This window comes from Saccostrea echinata, unplaced genomic scaffold, assembly GCF_033153115.1.
Source record: "Saccostrea echinata isolate AGI-Se365-2 ecotype Australia unplaced genomic scaffold, CSIRO_AGI_Sech_v1 ptg000009l, whole genome shotgun sequence".
NCBI classification, from domain to species: Eukaryota; Metazoa; Mollusca; class Bivalvia; order Ostreida; family Ostreidae; genus Saccostrea; species Saccostrea echinata.
The window spans coordinates 3698560-3714649 of record NW_026889758.1 but is presented as its reverse complement, the minus strand read 5'-3'; the positions used below and the strand labels follow the sequence as shown (position 1 = coordinate 3714649).

The window sequence follows — 16090 nt, the reverse complement described above, 5'->3', positions numbered from 1 at the left end:
TGTTTACGAGATTAAAAACTTAAAATAAAAAATCTGTCTGTACAAAATGATTTTCCGGATTTAATCACGTGATTAGTATAGCGGGTTTTTCAAAATGGCGACTGCAGCACAGCTATTTGATGCATTGAGTAAAGGCGATTTCGGGTGTGTATTAACTTGAATGAGACCTATTTTATTTTATTATTCAATTTAAAAACTTCACATGTCGTTGAATTATATTTCATCTGCACTCTGGACGATGTAATATTGACAGTTTAGATGGTAAAACAGTTCATAGTACACAGGTCCAGCACAATCTCTTGATTTAGCTATATAGCTTGAAAAAGCTAAGTAGCTTTATTAAGCTATTTAAAATAGCTTGATTAAGCTATTTAAAATAGCTTGATTAAGCTATTTATGTGCAGTTTTTCAGAAAAATGTTTTTTGTAAGAAATAGAAAAAAGTCGCAAGTATTTGATTATTCATATATGTACTATGGGCTATCAAAATAACAACAGAAATCAAAGATAGTTCGATCATTGCAGCATTTGAATACTTTTAAGCAAAAGATGAATTTCCATTGTTTGAGTAACTGTTCACCACCTTGTGTGCGTTGAGGTGTGGATAAGTATGATTGCTTCTCATTGTACTGAATTATTTGACCATAATTGGCCTCTTTTATAATTTCAATGAAGAAGTAACTGTATCAATTGCTTTATATAGCCCCAAAACTTTTAGAACTTTGAGTACAAAGTCTCATTAGGAGACGCAATTTGATGAGTGATTTTTACATGTATTATTTTCAGAAGAGTTCAAGGTTGAATGTTATTGCTGCACCAAGTTGCGACTTTTTGTGCATGCTGAGAAAATAACACATTTAAGAGAAAAGTGTGATAAAATAGCTAAATCAAGCTATTCTGAATAGCTTAATAAAGCTATATAGCTAAATTAAGCTATATAGCTAAATCAAGAGATTGTACACATGTATAGATATGTAATGGGAGAGGAGAAAAATGCAGCGGACCAGACCGGGATTCAAACCCGGGCTCCCTGAATTTCCAGTCAGGTGCTCTACCATCTGGCCACCGGTGATCGAACCCGTCTGACCGCCACAGATATTGCATTTTTGACCTAATCAATAATCATACTAATTAGACACTGAAAAAAATGTGAAAAAAATCAGAACTTGTGAAAGGATTATGCATGATCATATATGTATGTTTTAAAATAATATCAACCTCTTGACAGTTTTCACCTTTTGTGTCTATTTGATTTGTAATATGTCACGAAAGTTAAAAGGTATGATTTGTAATATGTCATCATTAAAGGAGGCTGCAAGCAGGCAGCAGTTTTCTCACTTTTCTGAGCAAAAATGAAAGGCAGGTGGTAAATCTAGTAGTGCCTACTCCGACTCTCTTGAATTTCTGTTTTTTGTTTATATTATTCACGTCGCTTAACCGCTAGCTGATACTAAAACAAGTCCCACGGAGAAAATAAGTCCCACATGAGTCCTACATGACTCCCACAGGAAATGAGCTAATAAATACACATAATAAAGATTAACTTTGAAAGAATATGATATTTATTTGGTATTCTGTTATGATTAAATTTGCACAGATGGTGCATCTAAGGATGAACACTTCCAGACTTGCTTTGAATGTTGGAACTAACCACAATTTTCTTGATTACTAAACAGGTTAAAAGTTTATCGAGCAGGTCTATTTCCAAGTAACTATAAGTCCTACTTAAACCAAACTTGCATGGATATTGATCTTGGGATGTACCCTAACTAGAAAAAAAATATTAGGCCAAACAAAAAAATATGTTTGTTTACTGTTACATGCTGAAATAAAATAGGGTCGGTAGGTAGGATTTTTTATTTATTTTATTGAATTTTTTCATACACAAATTCACATGAATTGATTGAAATACAACACAGTTTTACCACTGTGTGGTGTTTTGTTTCTAGTACTTTCAATTTCGATTTCAAACGCTTGACCGATTAAGATGCATGTAAAAGTTAAACTGACCGGCAAGTGACTTCCAGGTTTTTACGATGAAAAAAATCTGGGTCGGCGATTAATTATAGGGTCAGTCGGGTAACCGTAAACAAACATATTTTTTTTATTACCGGGTATGCCTTATGTGAAATTTGCCTTACTTATAGATAACATTCGTCGAGATGAGCTTCGTAATCTTTGATTATCTATGTTTTTAAGAGTACAAGTTCTTCAGCATTCTCTATGATTCAGGGGAAGTACAAATCAGGGTTTTATCTATCACATTTTAACCTTTTCTCTTCCATCATGTTCATAGGTAGCTGAACTCTAAGCTGATTCTGTCAAATTCAGTTTTTCTTAAATTATTTAATAACAAGGAAATTCAGGTGATCATTGTTGTTTTCAAAAGGCTTCAAGTTGGTATTTATTTTTTTAATTAATAATAGTTAAATTACTACATGATTGATAGACACTTAAAATCTTAAATTTTTTTTATAAAATTGCCTTTTTTAGATGAGGAGCGAAAATTACTAAAAAGTATGTGTTGATGAAGAGACCTATTTTGATTGGAGGTTTTAATTGTAGATTGTCTGAAGACCTGTTGAGGCAGGGTGCAGACCCTAATGAAGTCCTGCCCGTGGAGGGGGTAGCACCTATGCATATAGCTGCAGGACTCAGTGATTCCGCAACACATTTACTGTTAGATTATAAAGGCAACCCTAATGTCAGGTATTAAATTGTTTCAGTCATCTTTTATGAGAAGAAAGATATAGAAAGTAAGAAAGTATAAGAAAAATTAATATATTATTATTCAATTAAAGTATATCATTGAGGGAATCAGCAAGATATAGATAGTTTTCGATAGACACGATTTTAGCAAGAGTTATTTCCCGTTGGTCGCCGTGTTGGAGGTATACAAGCCCGAATTCCTTCATTATTCAACCAATTTAAACTTGTCATACTGGGCAATTGGGAGAAGATAACACAATTTTTCTTACAAATTTATGTTAACACAAGCTTTCTTTAATTCGTAATTTTAGTGTTTTAAAGATTTTTGCCCTTATATTTCTGCCATACAAGTTTAAAATTGGTTGCTCAAAGAGGAAAAAATTCGCTAGTTGGACCTCCAAGATGGCGGCAAAGGGAAGTAACTCGCAGGGAAAATACAGTTAGATGAAAACTATCTATTCCAGTTCCTCTCGAGCAAGAGCTAACTTCCTCACTGATTACACTTTAACTGTTTTATTATAAGGATACAAAAATTAGAACCCGTTTAATAACTTGGATGCAATTCTATTTTAGACACAGAGCAATTAAAAGGTGCATAGAAATAGTGGTACTTTTTTGATAAAAATACATTCCTTGTAGGACAGACATTTATTTTTAGACTTTACCAAATATTAGACAAAGGTAATATGGCAAGGAATATTCTTTTTAATTATACACACATTTTTTATGGTGAAAAAGTAATGTGATCTGCCTTTCATTGCACATTAAATTTTTAAAACATATTTTTTTTATCATGATGATGTCACAATGACAAGTTATTCATTCCCATATAAATTAAGCCCCACCCCTTATATGTAACTTCAGCTGAGCTGTTTAATGAACATTCATGATTTTATTTGGAACATATTCAAACTTGACATAAGAATAAAGGAAATTGTCAAGTGTTCCAAATGGGTGTGTATTAGTTCATCAAACTGACATACCTTTTTGCAGGGAATCAGTCCTTTTAAGGATGATTTACAGGGAATTAGCAAATATATGGAATTACTTTTATATGGTGAAAAATCAGTGGAGGTATAATAAATATTCTTAATACATGTGCATGTACATGTATTATCATATCAAACCAGGATTGAAAACATGCCAATCTCATGACATTATGAAATTTTCTGTCTTTTTTTTTTAAAACTATTATTTTGAAGCCATCATAATCTAAAAAAGGTTGCTTTATTCAGTGATAATTTAGTTGTATTGCTTCTAGATATATATTATAGATGTACATGAAGATTGCTGTGTTAGCATGAACAAATTTTCATTTTTGTTGCCTTGAAATAAATGAAGAATGACTTATTCCTAGGTCTGTAGAGGGTACCACACCAATGCATGTTGCTTGCATGTGGGGGAAGAAAGACATTCTCATAGATCTCCTACAACATGGTGGTGATCCTTTTATCAAAGATGAGGTAAAACTTCTTGCACATGCCTTATAGATAAAGAGTAGAGTTCTTATATATATGGAACAGTCTCTGAAATATTCAACTACGACTTTTCTAACATTCACTTAAGCCTGCACTCTCTGTTTGCTCATTAACAGTGGGAAAGTGTCCAAATGTGCACATTTAGAATACGTGTATTGAAAATGATTTATTTTTATTATTAAATAAATAGATATCAAAAAGACTAAAATGTAAATGTTTCCTAAGAAGACAAGCAATGTTTGATGAATTCATTCAGATGAAGAGTTTACTCACTGATCATTTTGTATGTACACTCTGCTGTTTCCAATCTTTTTTCTGTCACCTTTCACTCCATTTGCTAAACTTTCATGTGAGATAGGAAAACTTTTTAGGGACTGTACCATTGTCTTGAAGCAGAACTTTTTAATAACCATAACTTATGAGCAACTCTATAGTCTACACCCCCAGCATATGTGTCCCAGGTTAAGTGTTTAGAGCAGGTCCAACCCAAAGTAACTATAAGCCAACAAGGACCACCAGACTTTCTTCAGATGTTGAAACTAATATACATGTACACTTTTTTTTTTCTTGATAATTGGCTAGCAAGAGTTTTGCAGTAGGTTCAATCTTATTTAAATTACATTGATCTAACTTGACCACACTCATGACTGACATGAATGATGCATCAACATGATCAAGAGATACATGTATACCAACTGCCTTAAGATTCTGCAAGTGACTTAAAATTTAATCATTATATGAATGGCCTTAATGATTAACTATCTTCAACTTTTCTGGATTTCACTAACATGCATTTGATATGAGACTTTGCCTTACTAATACTAACGTTCATTGAGATAAGCTTTGTGTAAGATCTTCAAATACTTATTTTTATTCAATAGATATAATATTAGTAGCAACAAGTATGTGTTGGTCAAATAATTAAACACAATTTTATAATGTCTATGTCTTTACACAAGTGATTGTTTCATTGTCAGGACGGGGAGACAGCATTTGGAAGTGCAAGAAAATTTAGTGACTGTGTGGAGACTATCAAGTCACACATATCAGGTAGTTCATTTTGATTCTAGACTCCTAAGAATTATAAATGAAATAAAATTTTATAAATTAAAAAAAAGTACACATGATAAAGAATCCACATCTTCCATTACTGACTCCATCCATAAATTGTTGAATCTCTCTACATAGTAAGTGGAAATTTCTGTCAATTTAAAAGGAAAGAAAGCACCATTATTACATTCCTCATTTACAAAGGAGTTGATGAGGTTTAACGAGGTTGGATCCTGATATTTAAAGTCTTAAACTTTTTTTGTCAAGTATATTTTTAGTTTCTACACACATAGCTTAATTAAAAATCAAAACAAAAAATGAGGGTCAATATGCTTCTTTTGGCGCTACAGTACATTTGATATGACCTTTTTGCACTGAAATTTGTGTCTTAATCAAAAATCACATCTTCGACGTTTTCCCTCCAAATTTTTTTTCCAGGTAAATCATGGGACAAAGTAAACAATTAATCTATTTAAAAAAAGACACATTAAAATTGTGACTAAGAAAAAGTTTCAAATTGCTTCGCATAATCAATTATTTGACCTTTCTACACTCACAAAATGTGATTTTTCTGGCATTAAAAATTTAACAAGCAATAATCAATTATTTGACCTTTCTACACTCACAAAATGTGATTTTTCTGGCATTAAAAATTTAACAAGCAAGAAAATTATTTTAAAGTCTTAAACTTTTGCAGAATTTAAGCAGATTGATTAAAGTTATCTTCTATATATTTCAAAAGGGAAGAATTGATCATTTTCTTCTAAAAAACCTTTCGCCACAAAATATAGTTCCTGGCTTAATCCTACTTGAATGGAATTTAATCGCGTTTTTTTCATTGGATAAAGTATAATTTGCATTGTAGAATCCAGATTTAATGTTAGAACTTAAAAATGATGCAGAATTTTAGAAATAAAGGTCCAGACCAAAATCTGCTCAAAAGCTCAGGATCGAACCTCCTTAAGGTTTCCTTCATAAAACATATCAAATTGTGCTTCAAACTATAGAAAGTTGGTCAAACAGAAAAATTATTAATTTGAAATTGTCCCTAATCAGTAAACCAGACCATAGAAATAAAAGATAATTAATTTTATGTAATGATATGTATAAGTTGCACATTTTAGAATTTCTCACAGAATAGTTCAAATCTATTTGCATCTTGTAGAAGAACTGGACTCAAGTTCAAGTACCATGAAAGACTTATTGTCAAGAAACACCTACTGCATGGATGTAACCTCTCCAGGTACTTAGTTATTTCCTGTGCAACATATTTTGCATCATTGGAAATTCTTGGGGCATTAATAAAGTAAAATTGAAGGTGATAAAAATTGGTAAAATTTCTTAATAGCAGGTGTTTTACTTTAAACTTAATAAAGTGTATAACGGTAACTGTACATGTATATACATGTATGAGAATAATTGTTTTTATCAATATGAATCCCTTTTTTAATGTTTTTTTCTTACAGATCATCCATACATTGACATAAAAGGAAGAAGAAATGATACGCTGACATCAGAAGATTCATTTTTAACTTGCACCAGTCACTGTGACACATGTACCTGTGGCAAACTGCAAAAAAGTCCTTGTTTGGACCACAACAGAAATGCTGTTGGAAGCAATTGTTCACAGACAAACTTTGGACAGGAAGACATGACCAAGGAAAGAGAAAGTGTCATGAACAATGAAAACTATGTGTATGAGGTATTCAAAGATCAAATGACTTCACCTCGATGTTCTCCACGACCATTTTATCCTGTGAACCTGAGTGATCTCATGACTTCAGATGAAAGCTTTTGTCCAGAAAATAATGACATTCTCAGGCAGTTCAATGCCATGAACATCAAATCTCCAAACCAGAGGAAAGTGTTCTCCCCACCTGTAACCCTACCATCCTCTCTACCAGCAAATCTCAGTGACCTTTTGACATCAGACGAGAGCTTTTGTCCTCCAAGTAAACCTAGTTTTGCTAAAAGTTTAAATAGTCTGGCCCTGAAATCCCCAAGTAAAAAGGAACTTGTCAGACAATGGCATCAACAAAATTTTCCGTTAGCTTCAGACACTTGTTCTTCTACTCTTGAACAGTCAGGAAACTCCGAAGACACTGAACTGTATGATCCATATGATGATCTCAACAAAACTCTTCCATACAGTATAGATACAATATCTCTAGGAAGTACTGCAGAGTCCACAATACACTACTGGGAAGATCCAGATACTGGCAACAAACTGATTGAAAAGCACATTCTATCATCGTTTTGTGGAAGTAGTGGCCGTCCATCTATCAATAACAGTATCTGTAGCCTCTCAACAGTTGACTCACAGAAGACAGAGTTGTACGATTGGAAATGTTACTCTCATACATCAGATGACATCAATAATGTATTGTCCAATAAAGAAGTCCGACAGAAGTTACAGAGCCTAGGAGATAACCCTGGACCAGTTATTCCATCTACTAGGCAGACATACCTTTCAAGACTTAAACACCTGGAAACGAATGTTAAGTGTGGCCAACTTGGAATTTTGAAGAAGTTACCAGGTGTGTTCTGAATTACAGCCAGTACCTAATTTTCTAAAGCCATTGCATATTCTTTTAGATAATAATAATTTTATACATCTTTGCTTAATACTTGTGTAAATACTTCTGTTAATTTTGTGTCTCCTGTTTTCAATTTCATTTACTCTACAAAACCTTAATTGGCTTATTTTATCTATTTAATTAATTTTTATTGTTTATGAACACACTTTGAATGACCAATTATCTCAACACTTGAAGAAGATTTGAATAAAAGTGTGCATTTGTCATTATACAAATTATGCTATAGAACCATGAAATTCACTAACACATTTGTTCTCAGATTACCCCACAGTGCTGTGTAATAGTTTTGAGGGTAACTTTGATGTGATGGGCCTGAGGGAGATGGAGGATGACCTCATTAAGGTGTTTAATGACAAGAGTTTGTCCAGTACCTGGAGGGAGGGAGCATTGAAGTCCTCCTTTAATTATCTCTTACTGGATCCTCGTATCACACAAGACCTACCTAACAGGGCAGATAACCTGGGTAAGTTTTACCTCAATTATATAGAGTCAATGTTTTATGTGAATTGTAGTTTTGAATTCTGTATTTAAAATTTAATGATGAAACCAGTTATATACTGTAGACTAGCTTGATGACAAGCTCCTAGCAGCATCTGATTTAATTGAATTCTTAATATTTCTATATGATATACTTGGAAGAATATCAACCACTAAAAAATTATTAATGATTCATTTGCATACTATGATCAGTGTATTTTCTTTTTTAGGTGAATTAGAAACTTTTAAGATATTTGTCGGTGCTATATTTTACATTGGCAAAGGAAAGCGGTCCCGTCCTTACTGTCACCTTTTTGAAGCTCAGTCCCATATGAACAATAATCAGGGCAAAGTAAGTTAAACAAGCAAAGTAAATTATAATTGTGGTCCCCCACTTTTGTTGTCTTAGTGGTTGCGATGCCATTATTTATGGGATATTGTAAATGTCTTGTCTGTGTGTCCTGTCTTGTCTGAACCTCGTAAATTGTTAGAACTTGTGTTCAAACTATTTGTATATTATTTATACAATAAAATATGTTCAAACTAGGGATAGCAACGAATATTCGAACATTCGAATATTCATTCGATGAGTTGATATTCGAATATGAATTTAAGATTCGATTATTCGGTGTTTTTCAGATTTCATAAAAAGAGGTATGTGATTAATAAATTTTGATTAGAACAGTGCTGGAATTATCCCTGTTTAATTTACTAGCGATCAATTTCGATCGACTGATTTCTTTCACTACTTTCTTATCTTATAAATCTACTAAATTACATGTATTTTGTTTTGAGTAAGGTGTTAAGGAATTGTACAATAATGCTTTATGTATAATACAAAACGTACTTTCATAGTTTTTATTAGTTAGATACGATCGGATCTAGAATCGAGGACAACAAATGAAATCTAAGAATGTCTAAAAGTCATGAAGATTATACTTATCAAAATAAAATTAATTGATCATTGAATGAACGTCCGATAGAATTAATCTGTAATTAATATTGTAAAGTTAGTTAATTAGTTAATTACCTAGGAAAATTGTCTATGGAAATATTTGTTTACATTGTATCAAAGATTATAACAGTATGTCTTATCAGGCAGATAATTGTAATTTATTACACGTATTGAAATCTGAACAGTATACCGTTACGACTATCTTGCCTTTTGTACATGTAAGACGACTGGTTCCTCAGTTGGAGCTACTATAAATACATTTTCATTTATTAAAATTATACTTTTCTACATTTAAATCAATTATTTATTTCAAACATTGACAGATATCAAATGGAATTTCTTATTGTACACCTACAAAAGTCTTCATACAATTCTACTTCCAATATAAGTATACCTACGCTAAACATTTCATGAGAGTAGGATGGATATTTAAAATAAAACAGATTTTATTTATTTTATCGAATATTCGAATATATTCGAATACTTTCATTGAATATTCGAATATGAATTATTGACAAAATTGACATCCCTAGTTCAAACTAAACTAAAAGAGATTTAAATTTTTGAACTAAGTTACAGCGAATGTTAAAATTTTTAAAATCTGAATCAAACTTCAAGATCATGGTCACGCAATGTCAAATATAATACAATCAAAAATATCTTGTCACAAATAATGCACATTTGAAAAAAAATGAAAGCTGTCTCTTATGAAGCAAAATTTATGGCCAAGGTCAAACTTTTAGGTCAAGATCATGAAGTCAAAAATGATAGTTCTTTCTGAAAGGTGTTGTCATGTAAAATATGATCATTCTTCTTTTCTCATTCAAAAGTTATCAACAAAGTTAAAATTTCTGAAAATTATATCAAACTTCAAGGTCACTGGGTCAAAAATCATAGTATATTTGGAAAGGTCTTGCCACAGGTAATACACATGTTAAATATAAACACCATGTCTTCTTTCAAAAGTTATCAATCATCAATGTTAATTAAAATTTTTGAAAAGTAGGTCAAACTTCAAGGTCATGGGGTCAAAAATCATAGTACATTTGAAAAGGTCTTAACCAAATTTCTTAATCATTCATGATATGAGCTAGCCTTAGATGGTTTTTTATTTTGCAGATAAATTCAAAAGTCTCATGAACTGTAATGTAGTTGGGAACAAAATAAGGAAACCAAAATTTTTCAAGTAAAAATGTTTAGTAAAATGCATCAGATATTGAGATCGTTGTATTTTGTAGGCTGGCAGTAAAGTTCAACATATCTTGGACATCTGGAATGATGGGCAAGGAGTTGTCTCCCTGCATTGTTTTCAGAGTGTCATTCCAGTGGAAGCATACACAAGAGAGGCCTGTATGGTGGATGCCATAGGTAAGCTTGTGTTACTAATAATAGAATTTCATTTCATGTCTTTCATTTGAGCTTCACATCAAATCATGGCTGATGCAAAAAGTTTCCTAAATCCCCGCCTCCAAGACTGATACTTCTGCAATAGACAAGGGCTGAATTAATATTTTTATTATTGACAAATTTATAAACTGTCAGATTTTACCAGATTTGTTAAAATCTTTGGCATGCTAAATTTAGGTGTGGTGTATTTTAAAGGGGAGTGATTAGACCCTGCAGTTGATTTTAAAGCACTGTTAGTCTTCAGCTGAAACAAATGGCATGTTTAGCTGGATGACTTTACAACTTTTTTTCTGTACTAAAATATACATAAAAAAATTGCTATGCTGGATCTGAAAAGGATTAAGTAGCTATAACCATTACTTTTAAAATAAATAATGGATATCTATTCTCAGCTCTGCTAAAGGTGTTGCAAGTTTCATATTTTTTAGATGGTTAAAGAAATGCCAATATCAGTCAAAGTATGGAAACAAGTAATTTTTTAAATAATTTGTTTAAGCTATTGAATGTCATTATAATAGGTTATCTCTCCCTGATTTTGGTTTTCTTGGTATCTTATCAGGTTGGTTCTACTTCACTGTTTATTATTTTAAACCTACTGGTATCTGAAGAGCTTTATTCGTGCTATACTTGGGTATTTAGTAAATGGAAACCATTCATGACAGTAAAAGGAATCTATCTTTAAAATTTCACAAGTTGAAATTCACCAAATTATAACTTCTCTACCTCACTTTAGAACTCTTGCACAAAAATCTAAACTTTGCACGAAAATATTAGACATAGAAATTGTACATTAATAGACCTTAGGAAAATTACTCAAAATGTTGGCAAAATTGGGGGATGTTAATTGACCACTGAATTATTCAGGTCATGTAACAAAAAGATTTTATTTGCAGGTTTACCGCGATTAACAAATATTAAAAGAGGTGATGTCTACGGCCCAGCCACATCATGGTCGAAAAAAAATCGTCAAAGATTTGGAGTCTTCCTTCTTAAAAAGGCTCTACAAATATTTCTTGGAGAAGGAGAGAGACAGATTTCCCCAGGAGATATAAAGAAATGAAGTCTATTTGGACTTTTTATACCCCAACTCCAAAGGAGAGGGGGGTATACTGTTTTACCCTTGTGTGTCTGTCTAGCTGTCTGTGTGTCCGTGTGTCTGTCCGTAACAATTTTTCGTCGCAGCTTTCTGAGCAACTACTCATCATAGATGATTGAAATTTTAACACACTCTTTGTTTAGGCATGCCATATGGTGGGATTCATTTTTGTTAAAATCCCATGTCAACTTCCTGTTTATCCGTGCATCTGTCCGTAACAAATTTTTGTCACAGTTTTCTCAACAACTACTTATCCCAGATAATTGAAATTTTAGCACACTCTTTGTTTAGGCATGCCAAATGGTGGGATTCATAAGCTCACCTCGACGAAGTCGAGATGAGCTTATGCTATACCCCCAGCGTCAGCGTTAGTGTCGGCATCCCGGTTAAAGTTTTAGGAGCAAGTCCCATTCCCAAGTAACTATAAGCCCTATCTGGACCAAACTTGCATGTATAATGCATCTAGGGATGGACACTATCACACTTGCTTTGGATGCTGGATCTGACCTACATTTTCCAGATGAGTGACCAAGTTAAAGTTTTTGGAGCAGGTCCATTCCCAAGTAACTATAAGCCCTACCTGGACCAAACTTGCATGTATGATGCATCTAGGGATGGACACTACCACATTTGCTTCGGATGCTGGATCTGACCTAGATTTTCTAGATGAATGACCAGGTTAAAGTTTTTGGAGCAGGTCCCATTCCCAAGTAACTATAAGCCCTACCTGAACCAAACTTGCATGTATGATGCATCTAGGGATGGACATACCACACTTGCTTCAGATGCTGGATCTGACCTAGATTTTCCAGATGAATGACCAGGTTAAAGTTTTTGGAGCAGATCCATTCCCAAGTAACTATAAGCCCTACCTGGACCAAACTTGCATGTATGATGCATCTAGGGATGGACACTACCACATTTGCTTCATTTGCTAGATCTGACCTAGATTTTCCAGATGGATGACCAGGTTAAAGTTTTTGGAGCAGGTCCCATTCCCAAGTAACTATAAGCCCTACCTGGACCAAACTTGCATGTATGATGCATCTAGGGATGAACATACCACACTTGCTTCAGATGCTGGATCTGACCTAGATTTTCCAGATGAATGACCAGGTTAAAGTTTTTGGAGCAGGTCCATTCCCAAGTAACTATAAGCCCTACCTGGACCAAACTTGCACGTATGATGCATCTAGGGATGGACACTTCCACACTTGCTTCAGATGCTGGATCAGACCTAGATTTTCCACATGAGTGAATTTTAGCCATTTTTTAACCAAATTAGCATGGATGATGTTTCTAGGAATGGACACTTCCTGACTTGCTTTGGATTCTGAATCTGATCTACATTTTCCAGATGAGTGACCAGAGTAATTTTTTTGGAGAAGCTTTATAATATTATGACCTGTTATGATTAAACTTGCATAGATTGTGCATCTAAGGATGAAAACTTCCAGACTTGCTTTGGATGTTGGAACTGACCACAATTTTCTTGATTACTAAACAGGTTAAAAGTTTATTGAGCAGGTCAATTTCCAAGTAACTGTAAGTCCTACTTAAACCAAACTTGCATGTATACATGTATTGATCTTGGGATGTACCCTATTTAGGAAAAAAAAAATATTACCCAGTATGTGAAATTTGCCTTACTTATAGATAACATTCGTCGAGTTGAGCTTCGTAATCTTTGATTACCTATGTTTTTGGTATGAATTCGATGTCAACACGAGAGTGTATATTCACATAGTTTAGTTTGAACATATTTTATTGCAATAAATATATACAATGGGATTGGGCACAAGTTCTAAAAACTTAATTCGCCCTCTCCCTACATGTTATATCACAAAAAATTCGATCAGACGTGTCCAACAGCATGTACAAAGTAAATTAACTCACAACATAGAAACATATACTGCTAAATTATTATCTTTACACATTTTTTAGAAAAATCAATTAAATCTGCCTGAATGCTGAATATAAGATTAAACAATAGAGAAGAGATATTCATTTTCAGCAATACTGAGTGAAGTATTCCCCCAGAGTAAAGTATGAGTGTCAACAATATGAACTTTATTAAATCTCAAAAACTTATCGAAGAAATCTTTCCTGGCCTCAGTGTAATTAGGACATGAGAAAAAATAATGATGTGTGTCTTCTACCTTACCACAAGAGCATAATGGACTAGATATTATGTTACACCTATAAAGATCAATGTTTAGCACACAATTGTGTCGGAGTCTAGTGTGCAGTATATTGTAGCGTCTTTTTCCAAAACTGAAATAAGGCGGGGCTATTGTTATTTTTTGTGTGATTTTACTTTTAAAAGCAGATAAGGAGCTCGAGAGTCTGGTGTCTAGCGATTCACATCAGAGCGGGGGTATTACTAGTGAGCATTCGCTCACAGACTTCTTGTTATGAAAGTATTGAAGATTTATTTTTGCAATTTAAGGTGTTTTAATTCACACTTTGAGATTTGTATTCAAGTGACTTATAGATTTGTAAATTGCAAAGAGTGTCATTTGATACTTTAAATTTACATTATTGTACTATTTATAATAGGGCATTTTGAAAGTACTTTTGTAACCCTCAATATTTACTTAAACATTCCTGGATTATTAACTATTCAGAAGTTACAGTTGAGCTGTTACCATGGTTATGTTTATATTTCATCTCTGAGCAAAATCAAATTTCAGATTATGTAACAATATTTAGAAGTATACCAAGTGATATACTTTCTTGAATTAAAAACAGTATCTTTTAGTTTAATTTCACATTCTTAGCATGAACCAGATTTAAATTTCTTCATGATTCTCTTTCAAGACCAATCAACAATATGTGGAAATTAAAAACTTGCAGTTCACAGTTGTATTATAACCAATCTTTCTTTTCACTGCATATCAAAGAATCTTCAGAATAAAATAACCATGATTTTATATGGCCACTTTGGCAATGAATACAAGTTATTAGTTTGTAATTATCACAGTTTTTCGGGATCTGAATGGTATAGAAATAAGATTGTAGCATACTATAGTTTATAAGGAAAATGTCTATGGAATGTAAAAAAAAAAAAGTTGAAGTTAGAAATGCGACATTTACCAAGAGGTTTTGTTCTGTGGTTAGAACATTTGAAGTGCATGTTATAAACATGGGCAAGTTATTACATTCAAGAAAGGCAGCTAAAACTTGACTTGTACATCTTTTGTTTGAACATTGAGACTCAGATATCAGTAATTTTCTTGCAGAGCCATTAGGTTTTTGTAGATCTGGTTTTTTTTTTAGGACAGTCAATGTCTCTGGTGCTGTAAAATATGCTTAGATGATAAACTCTCCACTGGATGTAGCTTTTTACATTGTACATATCTAGACATGTACATATGATTACAAGTCTCTGTTGTCTACATGTGTTTCAGAGAGAGGCATTCCTAAATCTGATCCTTTTAATGTATGCTAATTAACGTATTATCAATCCAGTATTACATGTAACTACTGTACTCTATTGATGTAGCTTGTTGTTATGTTAAGTGTAGACCTTGTCATTGTGTTTCAGCTTTCTCAACTCATCTCCAATGTGCAGTTTTAAATGTATAAACATAATTCTACAAATGTTTATATTTTGGGGGGGGGGGGGGGGAGGGCTGTTTTAGCTTTTGATATAAATAAACTTGGTTCAATACATGTCCTACTTGAATTGAAATGAAATTACCTATGTATTGTAGTGTCCATTAAGTTATATTTTTTTTATTAATCAGTCCTACAGTTACTGTAATAAGGAGTTGTGTCATTTGTTTATAAATGTTATGTCTTTCATTTGTTGCTTTTGATATTGTTTTGATTTGTTCTTAGTTTATTCTACAAGCATGTTTTAATTAGTATATCTTTTATGTATCATATGCTTGATTTAATTGTTAATTTTGTGTGTTAGATTTATAAAACAGTGCATATAATAAATTTTAACAATAATTGGTAAGTCTTGCTATGTCTTCTTCTCAACACAGAGACATACATGTATTTCTTACCTACTGCTTCATTCTTCTTCTTTCTACACAAATAAAGATGAGAACTTTTCCCATAAGTTAATACTTGAACTTGTTCAGAGAACCACTTATGTAACCTAGCTGGCCAAATATCATTACTTATAAGGAAGTCAGGCCAACAATTAAAAAAAAAGGATTTGATTGATGTATTCTGACTGACCCTCAAATATTCCCTACTCTATCATTTTCAGTATTTTTGATTTTTTTTTCTTTCAATCAAAGATTGTCAATGTCATTTTTAAAATTAAGGTTTACCATTTCTCTAGGAAGCTTTTTCAGATTGAAAGT

The 16090-nt window shown here is 32.8% G+C and overlaps 1 protein-coding gene across 1 annotated transcript; it reads left to right on the top strand.

Moving 5' to 3' along the window:
- The first annotated feature begins 94 nt into the window (after positions 1-94).
- LOC133181485 (uncharacterized) lies at positions 95-11742 on the top strand. The gene is made up of 10 exons (XM_061315977.1): positions 95-144; positions 2565-2708; positions 4066-4171; positions 5164-5236; positions 6402-6479; positions 6703-7773; positions 8093-8296; positions 8541-8662; positions 10504-10633; positions 11566-11742. The coding sequence occupies exons 1-10, from the start codon at positions 95-97 to the stop codon at positions 11730-11732; spliced, it is 2145 nt and encodes a 714-aa protein (XP_061171961.1). The 3' UTR covers positions 11733-11742.
- Positions 11743-16090: the final 4348 nt, after the last annotated feature.

Coding starts and splice junctions, on each gene's coding strand:
- LOC133181485 (XM_061315977.1), top strand. CDS start 95: ATGGCGACTGCAGCACAGCTATTTGATGCATTGAGTAAAGGCGATTTC. Junction 6,480..6,702: donor CATGGATGTAACCTCTCCAG/GTACTTAGTTAT, acceptor TTTTTCTTACAG/ATCATCCATACATTGACATA. Junction 10,634..11,565: donor CTGTATGGTGGATGCCATAG/GTAAGCTTGTGT, acceptor TTTTATTTGCAG/GTTTACCGCGATTAACAAAT.